The 20,558-nt window shown below is 19.4% G+C and overlaps 2 protein-coding genes across 2 annotated transcripts; both read right to left on the bottom strand.

Moving 5' to 3' along the window:
- Positions 1-273: 273 nt before the first annotated feature.
- On the bottom strand, positions 274-2,685 carry LOC128959385 (kelch-like protein 5; the record flags this gene model as incomplete). The annotated part of the gene is made up of 9 exons (XM_054305331.1): positions 274-314; positions 391-485; positions 699-779; positions 841-959; positions 1,410-1,629; positions 2,024-2,079; positions 2,184-2,266; positions 2,342-2,542; positions 2,635-2,685. Coding segments are annotated over 9 exons (918 nt in total), but the record flags the coding sequence as incomplete, so codon positions are not given.
- Positions 2,686-10,124: 7,439 nt separating this feature from the next.
- On the bottom strand, positions 10,125-15,252 carry LOC128959375 (influenza virus NS1A-binding protein homolog). Its single transcript, XM_054305321.1, has 12 exons — positions 15,221-15,252; positions 14,957-15,148; positions 14,757-14,845; positions 14,611-14,666; positions 14,142-14,361; positions 13,662-13,780; positions 13,517-13,597; positions 13,212-13,306; positions 10,981-11,175; positions 10,777-10,859; positions 10,605-10,660; positions 10,125-10,348 (listed from the first exon to the last, which is right to left on the bottom strand). The coding sequence occupies exons 2-12, from the start codon at positions 15,026-15,028 to the stop codon at positions 10,125-10,127; spliced, it is 1,290 nt and encodes a 429-aa protein (XP_054161296.1). The 5' UTR covers positions 15,029-15,148; positions 15,221-15,252.
- Positions 15,253-20,558: the final 5,306 nt, after the last annotated feature.

The following is a 20,558-nucleotide window of genomic DNA, read 5'->3' as shown; positions in this document are numbered from 1 at the left end:
TATTTTTTTCATTTAATTAATATTTTTGTTGATATTTAAAAAAAATATTTAATTAAAAATAAATATTAGACTTAAATGGTAGTTAAGATTAGAGAATTTTATTTTTTAATAATAAGTAATAATTTAAGTAAATTAGTCTAAATTTTGTTGTTAATTAGATTTTTATTATTTGCTTTAATAAATAACTTTAGTATAATACTAATCAAAATAATTTACATCTAAACTATTAATTTTTCCAAATAATTTTAGGTAATGTTATATTAATTTTTTTGAAACTACAATAATTTTGTACTATAACTTTGTTAAACAGTTGCCTAAATAAAATTTTTAAAAAAATATAATAAATTAGTAAAAAAAATAATTTAACAAAAAAAAAATAAAATATTTTACCCCAAAAGCGTAAATTTTTTTCGGCAATGATGTCGTATAATACCATTGATTGGATTTATAATCATAAACTTCAACAGTTTCAGTTGGTTTACCATCTATTAAAATATTTATTTTAAAAATAATTATTAATTATTCTATTATATATTAATAAACAGTATTATTCTAATTAAATTTAACTATAAAACTTTTTTTTTAACTAGTCTAAAATTATACTTTATTATTTAAAAATATAAGTAATTTTCAGATATTTAATTTAAAACTTATATTTCATGTTATATATAAAAAAATTATTAATAAAATATATATACCTTTTCCTTGACCACCCAATGCATATAATTTCTCATTAAATGCAATTAACTTAAAATAATGTCTGTCTAATAGCATAGATGCTAAACAAACAAACAAAAATAAATATTTAAAAAAAAATAAAAAAGACAAATCATATCAAACCAATTGGTGTCCATTGATTTGCTTTCGGATCATATGATTCGCATGATTTTTGATCAGTATTACCCAAACCGCCGCAAACATATAATTTGCCCATAAATAATGCTGAACCAAAGTAACCTCTTACATTTTTTATATATATATAAAATTTAAATAAAAAATTAAAAAATTATTTTAAAAATGATAATAAATTCATTTACTTAAACATAGATAATATTGTAAATATATGTAACTATATACATACTGTATATTATAGTGATTAACATTATATGTATAGGAATTTTTTAATTATTATTATAATTTATGAAATGTACCATGATATCTATGGTTATCTATAAATAATTTTATTTATTATAATTTTGAACATTAATAACGTTATTACATTTATCAAAAAAGTTATCATGATATCACTTAATGTTAATCACTGGTATATACTATATATATATAAAGTATATACTAAATATATATAAAGTATATATTATATATATACAGTATATACTGTATTAATATTGTACCTTAATTTAGTATATTTTTTCAACTAATAATTATTGATATATATATAAATAACTAACCTAGCATATCTCATATATCCCATTGGCTGCCATTGTTGTGTTTTTATATCATACCTTTCCATTGTATTCAAATATTCTTTACCATTATGACCGCCGATAGCATATATAAAGCCATCGTTAGCTACCAGTTCCAGACAACGCCTTTCCGTAGCCATTGGTTGAGCAAAATGCCATTCATTAGTAGTTAGTGAATAATATTCACATGTTTTGAATACATTGCCTGAATATTAAAATTATTTTAAAAAATTTAACAAAAAAATCTTTATAGATTATAATTTTTAAAAATTTCAATTATTTCATTTTTGTGTATGTGTGTGTATGTATGTGTGTGTATCTATGTATGTGTGTGTATATATATGTGTTTGTATATATATATATATGTATGTATGTATATGTGTTTCTATGCATGTGTGTGTGTGTCTGTGCGTAAGCAAATGATTTTTTTAATATATATATATATATGTTTTAATTAATTTTTCTAAAAGAAAATGAAAATACAATGATTTTTTTTGTTTTTGTAATTCAATTATTATAAAAATAAGTTAAAAATTTTGTTTATTTAATTAATAATAATAATAATAATATATTAATTATTAATATTATATTACACTTACCATTTAGACCACCGCATACATATATTGTATTTTGAATTACAGTTGCATCATGTTGACTTTATATTTATATATATATATAAATTAAAAATATAAGGTTTTATAATCAATGATTAAATAAATAATTAATTAATTAATAGTTGAATAAAATTATATGATATACTGGCGTATTATATTCATCGGTGCTATTGATTGCCATTTATTTGTTAGTGTATCGTATGTTTCGATGCTATTTAAAGTTTTACCCTTAAATTTATTATTTGTTAAAAAAATTATTAATTATTTATATAATTAAATATCAGTTTTTTTTCAAATACATACATTATAGCCGCCGATTGCATACAGTTTTGAATCGTATGAAATCAGACTAAATAAATCTCGTTTAGTGGTCAGGGATTGTATGGTTTCCCAAATACCTGTCTGTTTGTTATATTTATAACATTGAGACAAATAGGTTGTGCCATCCAAACCACCGCATATATAGATAAAACTATTATCTAATAAGTCATCAGTAATTGTTTGCTAATAATTACATTAATATTTAAAAATAAAATTATTTATTAGTCTTTTTTTTAAAAAAAATATTTAACATTTTTTAAAAATATATTATTTACATTATTGATTGCAATTGTACTTGTTGAATCAAAACAATTTAATAGTAAGTAAATATTAGCAATAAATACTATAAAATAATATTTATTAAACATTTTTTTGTTTGTTAATAATAATTTATTTTCAAAAACAAAAATTAATGTATAATAATTTCTTAGATATAATTGAAAAATTAATTAATTAATTGTTAATAGTTTGTCCTATTATATAAACTTAATTTAAGACTAAAAATCGTACAATCAGTAAAAAACAAAAAAAAATATTGATATCATTTTTTTCAAGTTTATAAAACAAAGATCAAGTATTAATTTAAGTACTTAATAATAATGATTAAAAATATTGTTAGAGTATATAGTATTGTATATACGGTACATTAGTTGATTAATTAAAATTGCGAATGATAAACTTTTAAAGTTTTAAGTTATAATTATAATTTTTAGTGTACTGAAATAAAATTGTTTATTAGCTTTTAGAAAAGTTATATATAAACTATTGATATAAATATAATTAGATATACAGTATATTTGTCATAATAAAAATTACTACTTTTATATTAGATATTTTAATAATATAATTTGTGTTAATAAGTGTTTACAAAGATATCAATATAATTAAAAAATTAATCTTAAGTTATATTTTTGTTGATAAATAATACTAATATATTTATCTATAAAATAATCATATTTGTAGTGTTTTTATTATTTTTAACTAAAATTGATTGTCTAAATAATCAATTATTTTTCAATATTTTTAATTAATTGTGTACTAATTTATTTAGTTAAGTAAATTTTATTTCTATTTATTAATTAAAGTGAGATTTAAAACTAATTGTTTATTATATTTTTCCATAGGTTTTACATTACATTACAATATTTTAAATAAATATTAATTATAAATTTATAAAAAAAAATGTATTATAATTTTTTTTAAACAAAAGTATAAATATTACACATTGTTAACAAAATATGTAAAAACTTTAAAACAATGAATAAGTATTCTTTAATACAAATAAAAATTAAATGTTTTTTTTTCATAAAATTTTCATATTTTTGTTATAACAGTTGCCTAAAAAATAATAAAATATTATAATTAATATTATTAACAACAAAATAAAATAATACTAAATATATTTACTCCAAATGCTGATACTTTTATTGGCAATGATGTCGTATAATACCATTGATTTGATTTATGATCATATATTTCAACCGTATCTGTTTGTCCGACAGCTAAAAAATAATTTATATGATATATGTGACTAAAATTCAGGTTTTATTCAATGAAATATTTGTTTAAAAAAACATGAAAATATGTAATAATATTTTGTTTTTGAAAAGTCTAAAGTATTTATATTTAAAAAATCAATCAATTAATTTTATATTTACAATTAATAATAAAACAATACATTTTAATTTTTTTGTTATTTATACTTATAAATAAACATATTAATTAAATTTATTTAATTTAAATAGATGCAAATAATGTTTTTATTTCTATTGTCTTTTAGCAGAGACTAGAAAATAGTAGAAAAATATTGTTACGTTTGACGGAGATTAAGCTTCAGTAGAGGCCTTAAAGCTTCATAGCTTCATAGCTTTAAGCTATATAGTGAGGTACGAAGCATAGCATCATAATACACAGAGGTGTATATAGCATAACATTATAATACATAGCAGTATATTTCAATGTTAGCGGCATTAACAACACCAATACAATACTACTGTATTAATTGACACTATATAATAATAATAAGTAACACTATAGCATACGATATACTACATAGGCTATATAGCATTAGAAAACCTTGATTGCATTATTTTGAGGCAATAACTAGTTTAATGACAACCGGTACGTATTAACTAGGTCGAGACGGTAATAGCCAATAAGAGAGCAGTTGAAGTAGTTGTGTCATTGTTAAGTAGTATATGATTGGTGTAATTAGAGCGCCGACTCGGGAAGTGTTCCGAGAACTCTGTTCCCAAGTCACTTGAGTGACTGGAGACGAGGAGTTGAGTTCGAGACGCCGAGACGAGAGGACGTGTAGTATCTATTATTGTAACCCATATTATATTTTTATATATTTAATCAATAAATTGATGACGGTTAGCAACAGCAACAGTAAGTTAAAATGTTTGTAGGCGCAGGCCTTCGGGCCTTGCGTTCGCCGGCGACGGTAGTCGCGTAAGTGTTGGACAGAGATCGGGTAAGATTTGTTTACTGAGACAGAGTCTCGCCTCCCGAGTCGTTCGGTCGAGGCTAGCGAAGTCTCTGATCTACATTTGGTTTGTAGCCGAGACCACCGGTATCGTCTCGCTTCCCGTCGCGAAGACGGTTGAGGCTCGAGATGAGGTCTCGGCCAGATCAGGCCAAAGGGCCGACAGTGTAATACAAACGCCACATCGGGAGCGACCGGAAGGCGGTTATCGGATGGCCGTCGAGAACCCCTAGACATCTTATAACTTCGCGATACTACAACCCCTAGACAACGTATAATTTCGCGATGCGATTAACCCCTAGACAGACGAAACTTCACAGACGACAATCCGAGTAGACGAGGTAACGTTACGTGCTTCATGGGTGTGGTAAGGATCGGCCATGATCAGGCAATGGTGTCATGTAATAACCACCGCACGGCAACCTAGTGCAGCGTTGGGGAATCATAAACGAGGAAGTCTGCATAGAGCTGGCGAGCGAATGCGAGCGAATATTACAGATACAGGTCGGTGCGAGACCTACATGGTGCCTACGACACTGACGACTTAAAGCCGATTCACCCTTACGTCGAAGTAGCGACGCAGGACGTTACAATATATTATAAATATTATGTTTATATTATGTCTACAAAAATTAACAAATTATGTTGCATTCATATAAAATACTATTTTTTAAAAAAAAATTTAAACAACTAATATATACAAAAATACATGAGAAAAAAGTAATTTAACTATTATTTTATATTAAATGCAAAATATGTGCTAATATTTGATAATATATGACTACCTTTTAAAAATATGTTGTTATATGTGACTAAAACTTTTGCAATTAATTAATAGTTTTCAATCAATGGTTTATATATCTAATTATTTTTGATAATATCTTTAATAATCACAAAAAATATAAGTTATATGTAAAATAGATGTTATAATTCATTATTTATACATGAAATATTATTAATATAACTAAAAAACAGGAATATTTGATAATTATTATACAAAATTTAATATTAAATTTTATTTTAAAAAAATTATAGAATTATATAGATATAAAATAATTTTTTTTTGTTAAAATTTAAATTCTATAGATAATAATAAAATATACCTTTTGTTAGGCCACCCAATGCATATAATTTGTCATTAAATGCAATCAAATTAAAATGAACTCTATCTAATTGCATTGATGCTAATAAAATTAATTATAAAAATTAATACAAATAAAATAATTTCCATAATTAAAATCATCAACCAATTGGTGTCCATTGATTTAATTTCGGATCATATGTTTCACATGATTTTCTATCATTATTATCATAACCGCCGCAAACATATATTTTACTCATAAATGATGCTGAACCAAAATTTGATCTTTTATTTTTTTAAATAAAAAATATAAACTTAAAATATTTAAGAAATTACTGAAATTGTTAAAAAGATATTCAAATTTATAAATAATTTTTAAATAATTATTAGTCTACTAATTTTAAAATTTTTTGATTAATTTATTTCAAAACTATATAATAATAATAATAATAATAATATAAAAATAACTAACCTAGTAACTTTCATATTAGCCATTGGTGTCCATTGCTGTGTTTTTGTATCATATCTTTCCATTGTATTTAAATATTCAAATCCATTATAGCCTCCGATAGCATATATAAACCCATTGTTGGCTACCAGTGCCAGACCACGCCTTTCCGTAGTCATTGGTGTTACAAAATACCACTCATCAGTATTTAGTGAATATGATTCGCATGATTTGATATATTTGTCTAAATATAAATAATTTAATAAAAATAATGATATAATGCACTCAAAAAATATTGACCAAGCTGAATATAATTTCAATTGTTAATAATAATATTATTATTATTTATTATTAGTGTTGATTTTAATTAATTTAAATAAAATTTGTTATGTTTGTTAAAAAATTAAATATGTATTATTAATAAGATAAATTTAAATTATTATTTTTGTGTTATAGTTATTTATCAAACTTATAAAATATTTTTAAATATATATATACTTACCATTTTGACCGCCGCATACATAAATAGTATTTTGTATTACACTTGCAGCATGCTGACTTTTTTTTAAAAAAAATCAATATATTAAATAAAAATTAAAAATATTTATTATTTAAAAAAAACTGTTAAAAATATCTAGTTTTTTATCAATACCTGCGTAATATATTCATCGATACTATTGATTTCCATTGATTTCTTTGCGTATCATATGTTTCAACACTATTCATATATTCATGTTTGTCCTAATAATAAAAATAATATTTAATTTGTTTAGATTTTAAAATAATGAAATATAAAACATTTTTTGAGAGTCGATGCTTTTAATTTCAATTATCTAGTCAATAAAACTGGATTTAAAAGTGACCAAGGTGGAAATGTTGTAGATAATTTTAAACTGTATAAAATTGTAATTGGTCATTTTTTAATTAATTATATTATTGGGGCAGATAATTGCAGTCTAACTATCTTACAATTGTTTAATCGTCTACTATTATAGTATATAGCCAATGATGCAATTAATTTTTTAAAAAATGACCAATTATAATCTACAACATTGCCACCTTGGTCACTAGTTAAATCCAGCGTATAGTTAACCAGATAATTGAAATTAAAATTGTTTAAGACTCTCTCTCTCTCTCTCTCTTTAATTTTTTGCATACATTTAAGCCTCCGATTGCATATAATTTTGAATCGTATGAAATCAAAGTAAATATATTTCTCGGTGTAGACATGTATTGTATGGTTTCCCAAATAGCTGTTTGTTTGTTATATTTATAACACTGAGACAATAGTGATGTCCCATCATATCCACCGCATATATAGATAAAACTATCCGATAAGTCATCAATTGTTTGCTAATAATTACAATAACATCAAAAATTATTTATTAGGTTTTTTTTAGAAAATAAATATTTAACATTTTTTTTATTAAAAAATATAATTTACATTATAATCACTATGATTATTATTATTATTATTGATTGCAATTATACTTGTTGAATCATAACAATTAAATAGTAAATAAATATATGCAATAAATAATATAAAATTATATTTATTAAACATTTTTTTGTTTGTTTGTTAATAATTTATTTTCAAAAAAAAAACAATTAACGTATAATAATTTCTGTAACATATATTAGAAAAAAAAATTAATTAATTGTTATAAGTTTGATACTAAAAATCAGTAAACAATCAGTAAAAAAAAATATTGATATCATTTTTTTTCAAGTTTATATAACAAAGATCAAGTATTAAATTTAAGTACTTAATAATAATGATTATAAATATTGCTAGATTATATTTTGTTTACTTATAAATTAGTTGATAAATTAAAACAGAGAAATGATATTTTTAAGTTTAAAGTTATAATTAAAAGTCTAAGTATAGTGAAAAAATTTATTAATTAGATTTTTGTTAAGTTATATATAAACTATTGATATTAATAAAACTATATATATATATATATGTCATCTATAATATAATTTTTAATTAAATAAGTGTCTACAAAGATATCAATATAATTAAATATTAATCCTAAGTTGATATTTTTGTTGATTAATTATAATAATATATTTATCAATTAAATAATCATATTTAAGTTAAGTGTTTCTTATTATTGTTAACTTAAATTAATTGTCTAAATAATCAATTATTTTTCAATATTTTAAATTAATTATATTTTATACTTATATAAGTAACTTATATTTCTATTAATTAATTAAAATGCAATTAATAACTAACTGTTTATTATATAATTTATGTTTTCCCATAGGTTTTACATTAAATTATAATGTCTTAAATAAATATTAACTAGTAATTTATAAAAATGTAATATAAGTTAAAAATGTATAAATTCTACATATAATTAATAAAAAACAAATATTTAAAAACTTTAAAATTTTAAATAACAATGAATAAGTATTGTTTTAAAAAATATTAATTGTACTGCAAATAAAAATTTTTATGATGGTTTTCATATTTTTTTTATAACAGTTGCCTAAAAAATAAAATACAATAAATAATATTAAAACAAAAAATATTAAACAAAGATATTTACTCCAAAATCTTGTAGTTTTTTTGGCAATGATGTCGTAAAATACCATTGATTTGATTTATGATCATATATTTCAACCGTATCTGTTTGTTTAAAATCTAAAAATAATTAAATGTAATAAATATAATTTTAATTTAATTAAAAAAATTTTGTAATATTTTAGCATTATCATACGAATTTAATTTAAATTCTATAGATAGTCTAAAACAGTGATTAACTTTATAAATAGGAATTTTTTTAGCTATTATTATAATTTATGAAAAGTACCATGATAAAACTAATCACACATATAGACTAGTACAAATTAAATAAACTATGGCTTAGATAAATAATTTATTTAATTTGTATACGTTTAAATGTTATAACATTATTGATGTTCAAAAATTTATAATAAATAAAATAATTATTTATAGATAACATAATAATTTTTATTTAGTTGTTTATTTTTTTGTTTTTAATGTTTTTAAAAATACATTACAATAAATAATAACTAAACTATGACTTAGATAAAATATTTATCGGTAGTTATTATTTATTGTAATGTATGTTTAAAACATTTAAACTAAATAAAAATTATTATGTTATCTATAAATAATTATTTTATTTATTATAAATTTTTGAACATCAAAAAATGTTATAACATTTATCAACAACAACAAAATTATCATGATACTACTTAAAGTTAAAATCATAAATATCTAAAATAAAAGTCTAAAATATACCTTTTGTATAGCCACCCAATGCATATAATTTATCAGTAAATTCAATCAAACTAAATTCAAATCTTTCTATAAGCATTGATGCTAATAAATAAAATTTATTATAAAAAAAAATTAATACAAATAAAATTATTTCGATAATTAAAATTATAATAAACCAATTGGTGTCCATTGATTTGTTTTCGGGTCATATGATTCGCATGATTTCCCATCACTTATATCATAACCGCCGCAAACATATATTTTATCCATAAATAATGCTAAACCAAAATTAAATCTTTTGTTTTGTTTTTTTATAAGATTTAAATTAAAAAGTATTAAAGAAATTAGTGAAATTAGATAAAAGTTATTTAATTAATTAATAATTTTTTAATAATCTATAATTATTACTAATTATTTATTAATCTGGTAATATTAAATATTTTTTTGATTAATTTATTTTAAAACTTAATAATAATAATAATATATAAATAACTACCTAGTGTATTTCATATTAGCCATTGGTTGCCATTGATGTGTAGTTGTATCCAATCTTTCCATTGTATTTAAATATTCAAATCCATTATAGCCTCCGATAGCATATATAAACCCATTGTTGGCTACCAGTGCCAGACCACGCCTTTCCGTAGTCATTGGTGTTACAAAAGACCACTCATCAGTATTTGGTGAATAAGCTTCACATGATTTGATATATTTGTCTAAATATAAATAATTTTTTTTTTCAAAAATAATGACATAATGCAAAAAAAAAATTTGACCAAGCAGAATATAATTTCAATTTTTTAATATTATTATAATTGTTTTTTATCATAAGTGTTACTAATTTTGAAACATTTGTTTTGTTTGTTTTTTTAAAAAAAAATTAAATAGCTATTATTAATAAGACAAATTAAATTTTAGTTATTTATCAAAAAAAAAAAATTTTTTATTTTAAAAATATATATATATACTTACTATTGTAACCACCGCATACATATATAGAATTTTGTATTACACTTGCACCATGCTGACTTTTTTTTTAAAAAAATAAATAATAATAATATATTAAATAAAAATAAAAACTATTAATTCATTTTTTTATAAAAAAAATCTTTTTAAATAACTAGTATTTTTTTTTAATCAATACCGTCGTATTATATTCATTGATTGAATTGATTTCCATTGATTTGTTTGTTGATCATATGTTTCAACACTATTTAAATCATTATCCTAATAAATAATTAATTAATTTGTTAATATAAAAACATTTTTTTTGCATGTGTGTAACAATATTTATAATGAAAATAAATTATTGAAATTATTTTTATAAACACATTATTATTTTGCATACATTATAGCCGCCGATTGCATACATTTTTGAATCCATTGAAATCAAAGTAAATGAAATCCTTTCAGTGGACATGTATTGTATGGTTTCCCAAATACCGGTTTGTTTGTTATATTTATAACATTGAGACAAATAGGTTGAACCATCACTTCCACCGCATATATAGATAAAACTATCATCGGATAAGTCAATTGATTGCTAATAATTACATTAATAATTAAAAATAATATTTATTAGGGATTATTTAAAAAAAAAATAAATAAATACTTACATAATAATCACTATTATTATTATTATTATTATTGATTGCATGTGTAATTGTTGAATCAAAACAATTTAATAGTAAATAAATTTTAGCAATAAATATTATAATATAATATTTATTAAACATTTTTGTTTTGTTTGTTAATAATTAATTTTCCAAAAAAAAAACAAAACAATTAATATATAATAATTTTTTAGATATATTTGAAAAATAAAATTAATTAATTGTTAAAAAATTTAAGTTTTGTTATATAAACTTTATATAATACTAAAAAAAATTATTGAATTCCATATGGGAAATAAAAAACACGATTATTATTAAGTTATTATAGAATTTTTTTCTATACATATAATTTTATGTCAACTAATTTATTTGATAATATGTATTTATATTTTATATTTATATTATAACAATAATTTATTTATTAAATATTGATATAATTTTATAAGTTTATATATCACACTTTCAAGTAGTCTACCAATAATAATATAAAGTTTAGATACAGTATATAATAATAATGATAAAATTTTTTGTTAATTATTGTTTAATTTTTTCTATCTTAATTATTATTTTTTAATTATCATAACAATGTTATATAGATATAGTAGATATAATAATTGAACTAAATATTAACTTATTTTTTTTTTCAATACATTTAATTGATTATGTAATATATGTTATGTACTAAATATAGTCACTTTAGTACATTACATATATTACATAATCAATTTAATGTATTGAAAAAAATAAGTTAATATTGTATAGTCACCAAAAAAAAAAGATAATAAAATAAATAACTAATTGTTATTAGTAGTAGTAGTTATTGTTGTTAGTTATTAGTAATAGTAAAAAAAAATTACTTATGATTAAAAGCATAAAATTTTCAAATACATAAATTATAAGTAATTATTTATTTATTTTTTACTAAAAAAAAATATTTATTTCTATTATACTGTTTATTCAATAGATAGGATTTAATGTTAATATTATTTTGTAATATTTTTGTGATTATTTTATTATCTGATAATTTATTAGGTTGCTAATTAACAAAAAAAAATAATTTTAAATAAATTTAATTTTTTAAAAATATTTCAAATAAGAATTCAATGAAAAATAATAACTATTAGTAATTAGTAAACAATTAGTAATAGTAATTTGGTATAAAATTATTTTTTTTAATGAATAATTATCAATTAATATATTTTTATTATTACAATAATATAATATTTTAAATAATACAATAATTTTTATATATTCATATTTTAATACAATTTAATATAAATAAAATTAAATTTTTATATAATCTGTTTTTGTAATATAAAAATTTATTAATTTAAACACTTACTTTTATTTTTGTTATTTTAATAATATAATTTTTAATTAATTAAGTGTTTACAAAGATATCAATATAATTAATAATCTTAAGTAATATTTTTATTGATAAATTATAATATTATATCTATCAATTAAATAATCATATTTGTGGAGTGTTTCTTATTATTGTAAACTTAAATTAATTGTCTAAATAATCAATTTTTCAATATTTTTAATTTATTATATTTTGTACTTAACTAATGATTTAGTTAAGTAGCTTATATTTTCTATTAATTAATTATAGTGCAATTTAAAACAAATTTTTTATTATATTTTCACATAGATTTTACATTACATTACTATATCTTAAATAAGTATTAACTATTAATTTATAATTAAATATAATTGTATAATATAAATATATATATAAATACTTCGCATAGTTAATAAAAAACAAATATCTAAAACTTTAATACAAAAAATTTTGAATAACAATAAATAAGTATTCTTTAAAAAAAATATTAATTGTAATGCAAATAAAAATTTCATTTTTCATCATAGTTTTACTACATATTTTTTGTTATAGGACAGCTACCTAGGAAATAAAATATAATAATTAATATTAAAACAAATAAAATAAAATAAATATATTTACTCCAAATGCTGATAATTTTATTGGCAATGATGTCGTATAATACCATTCATTTGATTTATGATCATATATTTCAACCGATTCTGTTTGTTTAAAATCTAAAAATAATAATGTAATTAATATATTTACAAAAATATAATTTATATGACTAATAATCATAAATGAAATATTATTAAATTAACAAAAAAAATAAAATATTTTAACATAATCATACGAAATTTAATATTATTTAATGTTATAAAAAAATAAAATTATACATATATATAATTAAAATTTAAGTACTATAGATAGTCATATACTGTACATACCCTTTGAATAGCCTCCCAATGCATATAATTTGTCATTAAATACAATCAAATTAAATTCAACTCTATCTAATTGCATGGATGCTAATAAAAATTAATTATAAAAATTAATACAAATAAAATAATTTCTATAATTAAAATTATCAACCAATTTGTGTCCATTGATTTGTTTTTGGATCATATGTTTCACATGATTTCTTGTCACTATTACCATAACCGCCGCAAACATATATTTTATCCATAAATGATGCTGAACCAAAATTTAATCTTTTATTTTTATAAAAATATTAATGCAAATATTTAAAAAAAATTACTGAATTTGATTAAAGAAATTAATTATTAATTAATAATAATCTAATTTTTTATTAGTCTAGCGATATTAATTTTTTTATCAATTTATTTCAAAATTATATGATAACTATAATATCTATCTCTTTACTAAACAATGCTTTCACGCGCTATATATAATATAATATACAGTGTATTATAAAAAGTATATTTATTTTTTTTATTTAATAAATTAAAATTATTAATAATCGCGCGACACCTTAAAAGTAATTGTTTTCGTCACAGATAATGGCACAAACATTACCAAATTATATAGTAGTATAGATAAAGAAATAATTACCTAGCGTATTTCATATTAGCCATTGGTTGCCATTGTTGTGTTTTTGTATCATATCTTTCCATTGTATTTAAATATCCATTACTATTATGGCCTCCGATAGTATATATAAACCCATTGTGTGCTACCAGTGCCAGACCACGCCTTTCAGTACTCATTGGTGTTACAAAAGACCACTCATTAGTATTTGGTGAATAAGATTCACATGATTTGATAGTTTTGTCTAAATATAAATAATTTAATAGAAATAATGAATATTTCAAAAATAATGATATAATAAAAAAAATTAACCAAGCAGAATATAATTTCAATTTTTAATATTATTATAATTATTTTTCTATTAGTGTTTCTAATTTTAACACATTTGTGTTGTTTTTTTAAATTAAATAGTAATTATTAATAAGACAAATAAAATTTTTATCTTTGTGCTATAGTTATTAATCTAACAATAATTTTAAAAATATATACTCACTATTGTAACCACCGCATACATATATAGTATTTTGTATAACACTTGCACCATGCTGACTTTTAAAAAAATTCAATATATTAAATAAATCTAAAAAATATTTATAATTTATAATAATCTTTTTAAATAACTAGTTTTTTTATCAATACCTGCGTATTATATTCATAGGTGCTATTGATTTCCATTGATTTGTTTCCATATCATATTTTTCAACAATATTCAAATATTGATATTTGTCCTAATAAAAAAATATATTTATTTGATTAGAAATTAAAATAATTTAAATATAAAACATGTTTTAAACAATACTAATGAAATTATTAATATTTTAAATTCAATATTTTCATACATTATAGCCGCCGATTGCATACAATTTTGAATCCAATGAAATCAAACTAAATAAAGCTCTTGTAGTGGACATGGATTGTATGGTTTCCCAAATACCTGTTTGTTTGTTATATTTATAACATTGAGACAAATAGGCTGATCCATCATATCCGCCGCATATATAGATAAAACTATCCGATAAGTCAATTGTTTGCTGACAATTACAACAACATAAAAAAATAAAATTATTTAGTAGTTTTTATTTATTAAAAAAAATATTATTTACATTATAATCACTATTATTATTATTGATTGCAATTGTACTTGTTGAATCAAAACAATTTAATAGTAAATAAATAATAGCAATAAATACTATAATATAATATTTATTAAACATTTTTTTGTTTTGTTTGTTAATAATTTATATTTAAAAAAACAATTAATGTATTATTATTTCTTACATATATTTGAAAAAAATTAATTGTTTATTAAAACTATGTCTTATTATATAAACTTTATTTAATATTAAAAATACTATAATCAGTAAAAAAAATTGATATAATTTTTTTTCAAGTTTATAAAACAAAGATCAAGTATTAATTAAAGTTCTTATAATAATGATTAAAAATATTGTTTTTTTAAATAAATTAATTATTAATATTAAAGTTTTAATTATAGATGATTTATTTTGTTGTGTATAAAATTAAAATTGAGAATTATATAAATTTAAGTTTTAAGTTATAATTACAATTTTTGTTTATTATTTTTTTTGCAGAGTTATACATATAATATTTATTGTTTTATAATAAAAAACACTACATTTTATAATATATAATTGAAAAAATGTTTAAGTGTTTACAAAGATATCAATATAATTTTTCTAATCTTAAGTTATTTAATTTGTTAATAAAAATATAATAATTTAATTATCAATTAAATAATCATTAATTAGTTGAGTGTTTATTATTATATTTACCTCTAGTTTTATTAGTTTGCACTTATTTAGTTTATATAATTAATTAATTAATAATTAATTATTTATTATATGCATTTTTTACAATACATTACAAGGTTTACAATATTCATAAAAATACTAAAATTTTAAAATTCTCTAAATACTATAGTTAAATAACAAATTTTTAAACTTTATCTTATAATTTTAATTAAAATTTTTAGTGCATCTACAAAACACAAATCTACTATATTAATTATATTTTATTTTACTTCATTTAAAAATAATTTTAAAAAAATAAAAACTAAATGTTTTTATTAATAATAATTATAATAATAATACTTAATTGATAATCAATTCTGATAAAAAAAAATACTTAAGAATTATATATATTTATTAATACTTATTTGAAGTTTAAAAAACTTATTATTGTTGTTTATAACTAATAAAAAAACTACTTTTAATTAAATATTAACTTAATATATAAAATTAGGTTTTAAATTAAAAATTTTTAAATAGATTAAATTTAATAGTTTTATTTATAAAATTTGTTTTACAATTTTTTTCTAAATAATCTACAGTGTTTATTTAAATATAAATATAATTAACTTGTACATTTTTAGTAAGTTATAATTAACTTCAAGTGTATTGAACAAAACTTAATTTATTAAAATAAAAATAGTTATCTCTATATAATTAAGTTAAAAGTAAATAATGTTTATTTATAAAAATATTATATATATATAATCTAATATTTATACTTTTTTAATTAGTTTTTGTGTTTTAGACACTCTTACAAATACTTAGATAATCTAAATAATAATAATGTTTAGTATTTTCATATTTTTTTTATTATATCAATAAAACAGTTGCCTAGAAATAAAATAAAAAATATATCAATTGTATATAAAAAAACCAGTTAAGAATGCTAGAAAGCATTATCAGAAAAAAAACTTTGACGGCATAAAATATTATCTTCGCCAATTAATTGTCAGTTGATTTAAGTCATATAATCAAATGACTCGGTATGACAAAATATACTCAATTATAGTCATGTCGAGTATCAAATGATTCAGTATGACAAAATATACTCAATTAGAGTCATGTAGGGTATCAAATGATTCAGTATGACAAAATATACTCAACAATAGTCATGTTGGGTATCAATTGATTCAGTATGACAAAATATACACAATTATAGTCATGTCGGGTATCAAATGATTCAGTATGACAAAATATACACAATTATAGTCATGTCGAGTATCAAATGATTCAGTATGACAAAATATACCCAATTATAATCATGTTTCAATTATAGTCATGTTGGGTATCAAATGATTCAGTATGACAAAATATACTCAACCATAGTCATGTTGGGTATCAAATGATTCATTATGACAAAATATACACAATTATAGTCATGTCGGGTATCAAATATTTCAATGCCAAAATAATACTTTTGCAACCATATTTTATAAAAATAAAAATAATTTTGAGCTATTATCTTATTTTTGATGCTCTATAAAATTCTATATCCGATGAGATATCAAAATTTTAATTCATATTTCTTATGCTTGTTTTTGATACTTTATTCAAATCTATACTTTAAAAAAATTTTCTTAAAATTTTCTTTACTTTGGCCGCCATTTTTTCTATGTTCCCGAAAAGATATCAAAATTTTGATGCTACTTTTCCATACATTATTAGTAGTCCTCTAACCGAATCTGAAGTCAGAATTTCAAAATTCGCAAAAAAATTGCTACACACACACACACACAGACTCAAAAAGCCATTATAGATTTCAGTAAACAAAACTTTTCAAGTTTTTTTTGAAAATTATAAAATAAATTAATAAAAAAAATATTTTACCCCAAAAACATCAACTTGTTTTGGCAATGATGTTGTATACGACCATTGATTTAATTTATAATCATATATTTCAACCGTATCTGTTTTGCCGACTATTAAAAATATTATAAGTTTTTTTTTAATTAATTAACAATAAAATTACTAATTATAAGTAACTAAATTTATAAAAAAAATAATTGAAATATATTAAATAAATATTTTAAATATATACAATAAATTAATAATAATGTACTATTTTTATCATATTTTTATAATAATAAATGTTAACATATATTATTCTAAAGTGTTTGTAAAATTAAAATTAAATAATAATGAATAATATAATTAATAATAATAAATATAAAATTAAATAATATTGAATAATATAATTAATAATAATAAATATAAAATTAAATAATATTGAATAATATAATTAATAATAATAAATATATAATAAATAACTAGAAATATAATAATAAATAATTTGCAATAAATATGTAATTTATATATATATATTACCATTTGAAAAACCACCCAGTGCATATAATTTGTCATTAAATGCAATCAATTGAAAATCATTTCTATCTAATTGCATGGATGCTATTTAACAAAATATTATTGAAAATAATACAGTATATATATATATATATATAATTATTTACTAATAATTAAATTATAGTTAATTAATATTATTAATAATTACAAACCAATTGGTGTCCATTGATTTGTTTTCGGATCATATGTTTCGCATGATTTCTGATGACTACTACTATTACTATAACCGCCGCAAACATATATTTTGTCCATTAATATGGCCGAACCAAAAGCAAATCTTAAAATATTTTTTTTAAAAAATAAAAATTAAAGTTAAAAAAAATATTATGTAATTATTTAATTTATTATTAATATTTAGTTAACTATTTAACAAAATTGAATCTATAATTTCAATCTAATAATCATTTAGTTAAAAAACTATTTAAATTAAAATTTTAGAAAATTAATTAGTTTTAAATTTTGTATAATAAATATGTATACTTATATTTATACTGTAAATAATAAAACTAATCTAGTATTATATTATAGTTCATTATTAATAAAAAAAAATAAAATCAATAATTTCAATCTAATAATCACCTAGTAATAAAACTATTTTAATTAAAATTTTACAAATTTAATTATTTTTTTTTGTTTCGTATAAATAAATATGTATAATTATATTTACATTATAAATTTTCAAAAAAAAATAACTAACCTAGTATAATTCATATAAGCCATTGGTTGCCATTGTTGTGTAGTTGTATCCAATCTTTCCATTGTATTGTAACCAACTTTACCATCAGTACCTCCGATAGCATATATAAACCCATGTAGTGATACCAGTGCCAGACGACTCCGTCCAGTAGCCATTGGTGTCGTTTCATACCATTTATCAGTTATTTGTGAATAATATTCACATGATTTATATATATTTGCTAAATATATTAAAATATATTTTTTAAAATATAATTATCCGTAGATTAAAATTTATTGTAATAGTATTGTGTAAAAACACACACACAAAAATAATAATATTAATAATAGTCTATAACTAACTAGTCTGTAACATAACTATCCTATTGTCTACTATTTTCACATTTTCTTTAAAAAATGTATAAAAATATAAAAATTATTTTAATATGTAATTTTTCATATGATATATCAAAACTATGTGTTATATTATTATTATTTTTGTTGATATAAATATAAAAAAAATAGTTTAATGATTGAGCTATGAATAAATTAATTTAATAAACAAAATTAATTTTTAAAAATATATTAAAATACCTTGTTCACCACCGCATACATATATTGTATTTTCTAATACAGTTGCATCATGATAACTTTTTTTAAATATAAAAATAAAATATTAATACATTGAAATAAATAAATAAATAGATTTTAAATTATATTTATTAAATACCCGCGTATTCTATTCAACGATGCTATTGATGTCCATTGATTTGTTTGCGTATTGTATGTTTCAACGCTATTCAAAAATCTAGGCTAAAAATATAAACCACAATTATTTTTTAAATTTTACTAAAATAAATTAATTAACAATTTAATTTATTTTTAAATTTAACACCAATTACTTACATAACTAATGCCGCCGATTGCATACAATTTTGAATCATCGTATGAAATCAAACTAAAATACATACGTTTAGTGGACATGGATTGTATTGGTTGCCAAATATTTGTTTGCGTATTATATTTATAACATTCAGATAAAAATGTCCCGTCATATCCACCGCACAAATAGATAAAATTTAAGTCAATTGTTTGCTAATTAAAAAAAATAATTATTAATTTATATAAAGTTTTTTTTTGGATAAATATTAAACTTAAACAACATTTTTCTATATATAAATTACATTATAATCACTATTATTGTTAATTATACTTGTATTTAATGATTTAATACAATTTAATATAAAAATTTGTGTAATTGATATTAAAATGTAATATTTATTAAGCATTTTGTGCTATAATTAATTTTTATTATTATTATACTAAATAATTTTTTAAAAAATTATAGATTTTTTCTATACATATAATTTTATGACAACTAATTTATTTTGATTTAATTATATTAGAGTTTATATACAATAATATTTTTTAAATATTGATATAATTTTCAAGTTTATAACACACTTTCAAGTATTGTACTAATAATATAAAGTTTAGATATATAATAATTAGTGTCTTGATTTCCAACTAAAAAAATTATTTTGTCGGTTCAACGCTTATTACTGGGACTTAGTATGTCCACCGAAGTTGACCA

The sequence above is a fragment of the Oppia nitens genome, unplaced genomic scaffold, assembly GCF_028296485.1.
Source record: "Oppia nitens isolate AA-2021 unplaced genomic scaffold, nextdenovo-longstitch-racon4-pilon3 scaffold49_pilon_pilon_pilon, whole genome shotgun sequence".
NCBI classification, from domain to species: domain Eukaryota; kingdom Metazoa; phylum Arthropoda; class Arachnida; order Sarcoptiformes; family Oppiidae; genus Oppia; species Oppia nitens.
Note: the sequence above shows the minus strand (reverse complement) of the source record. Positions and strands in the feature narration are given on the sequence as shown.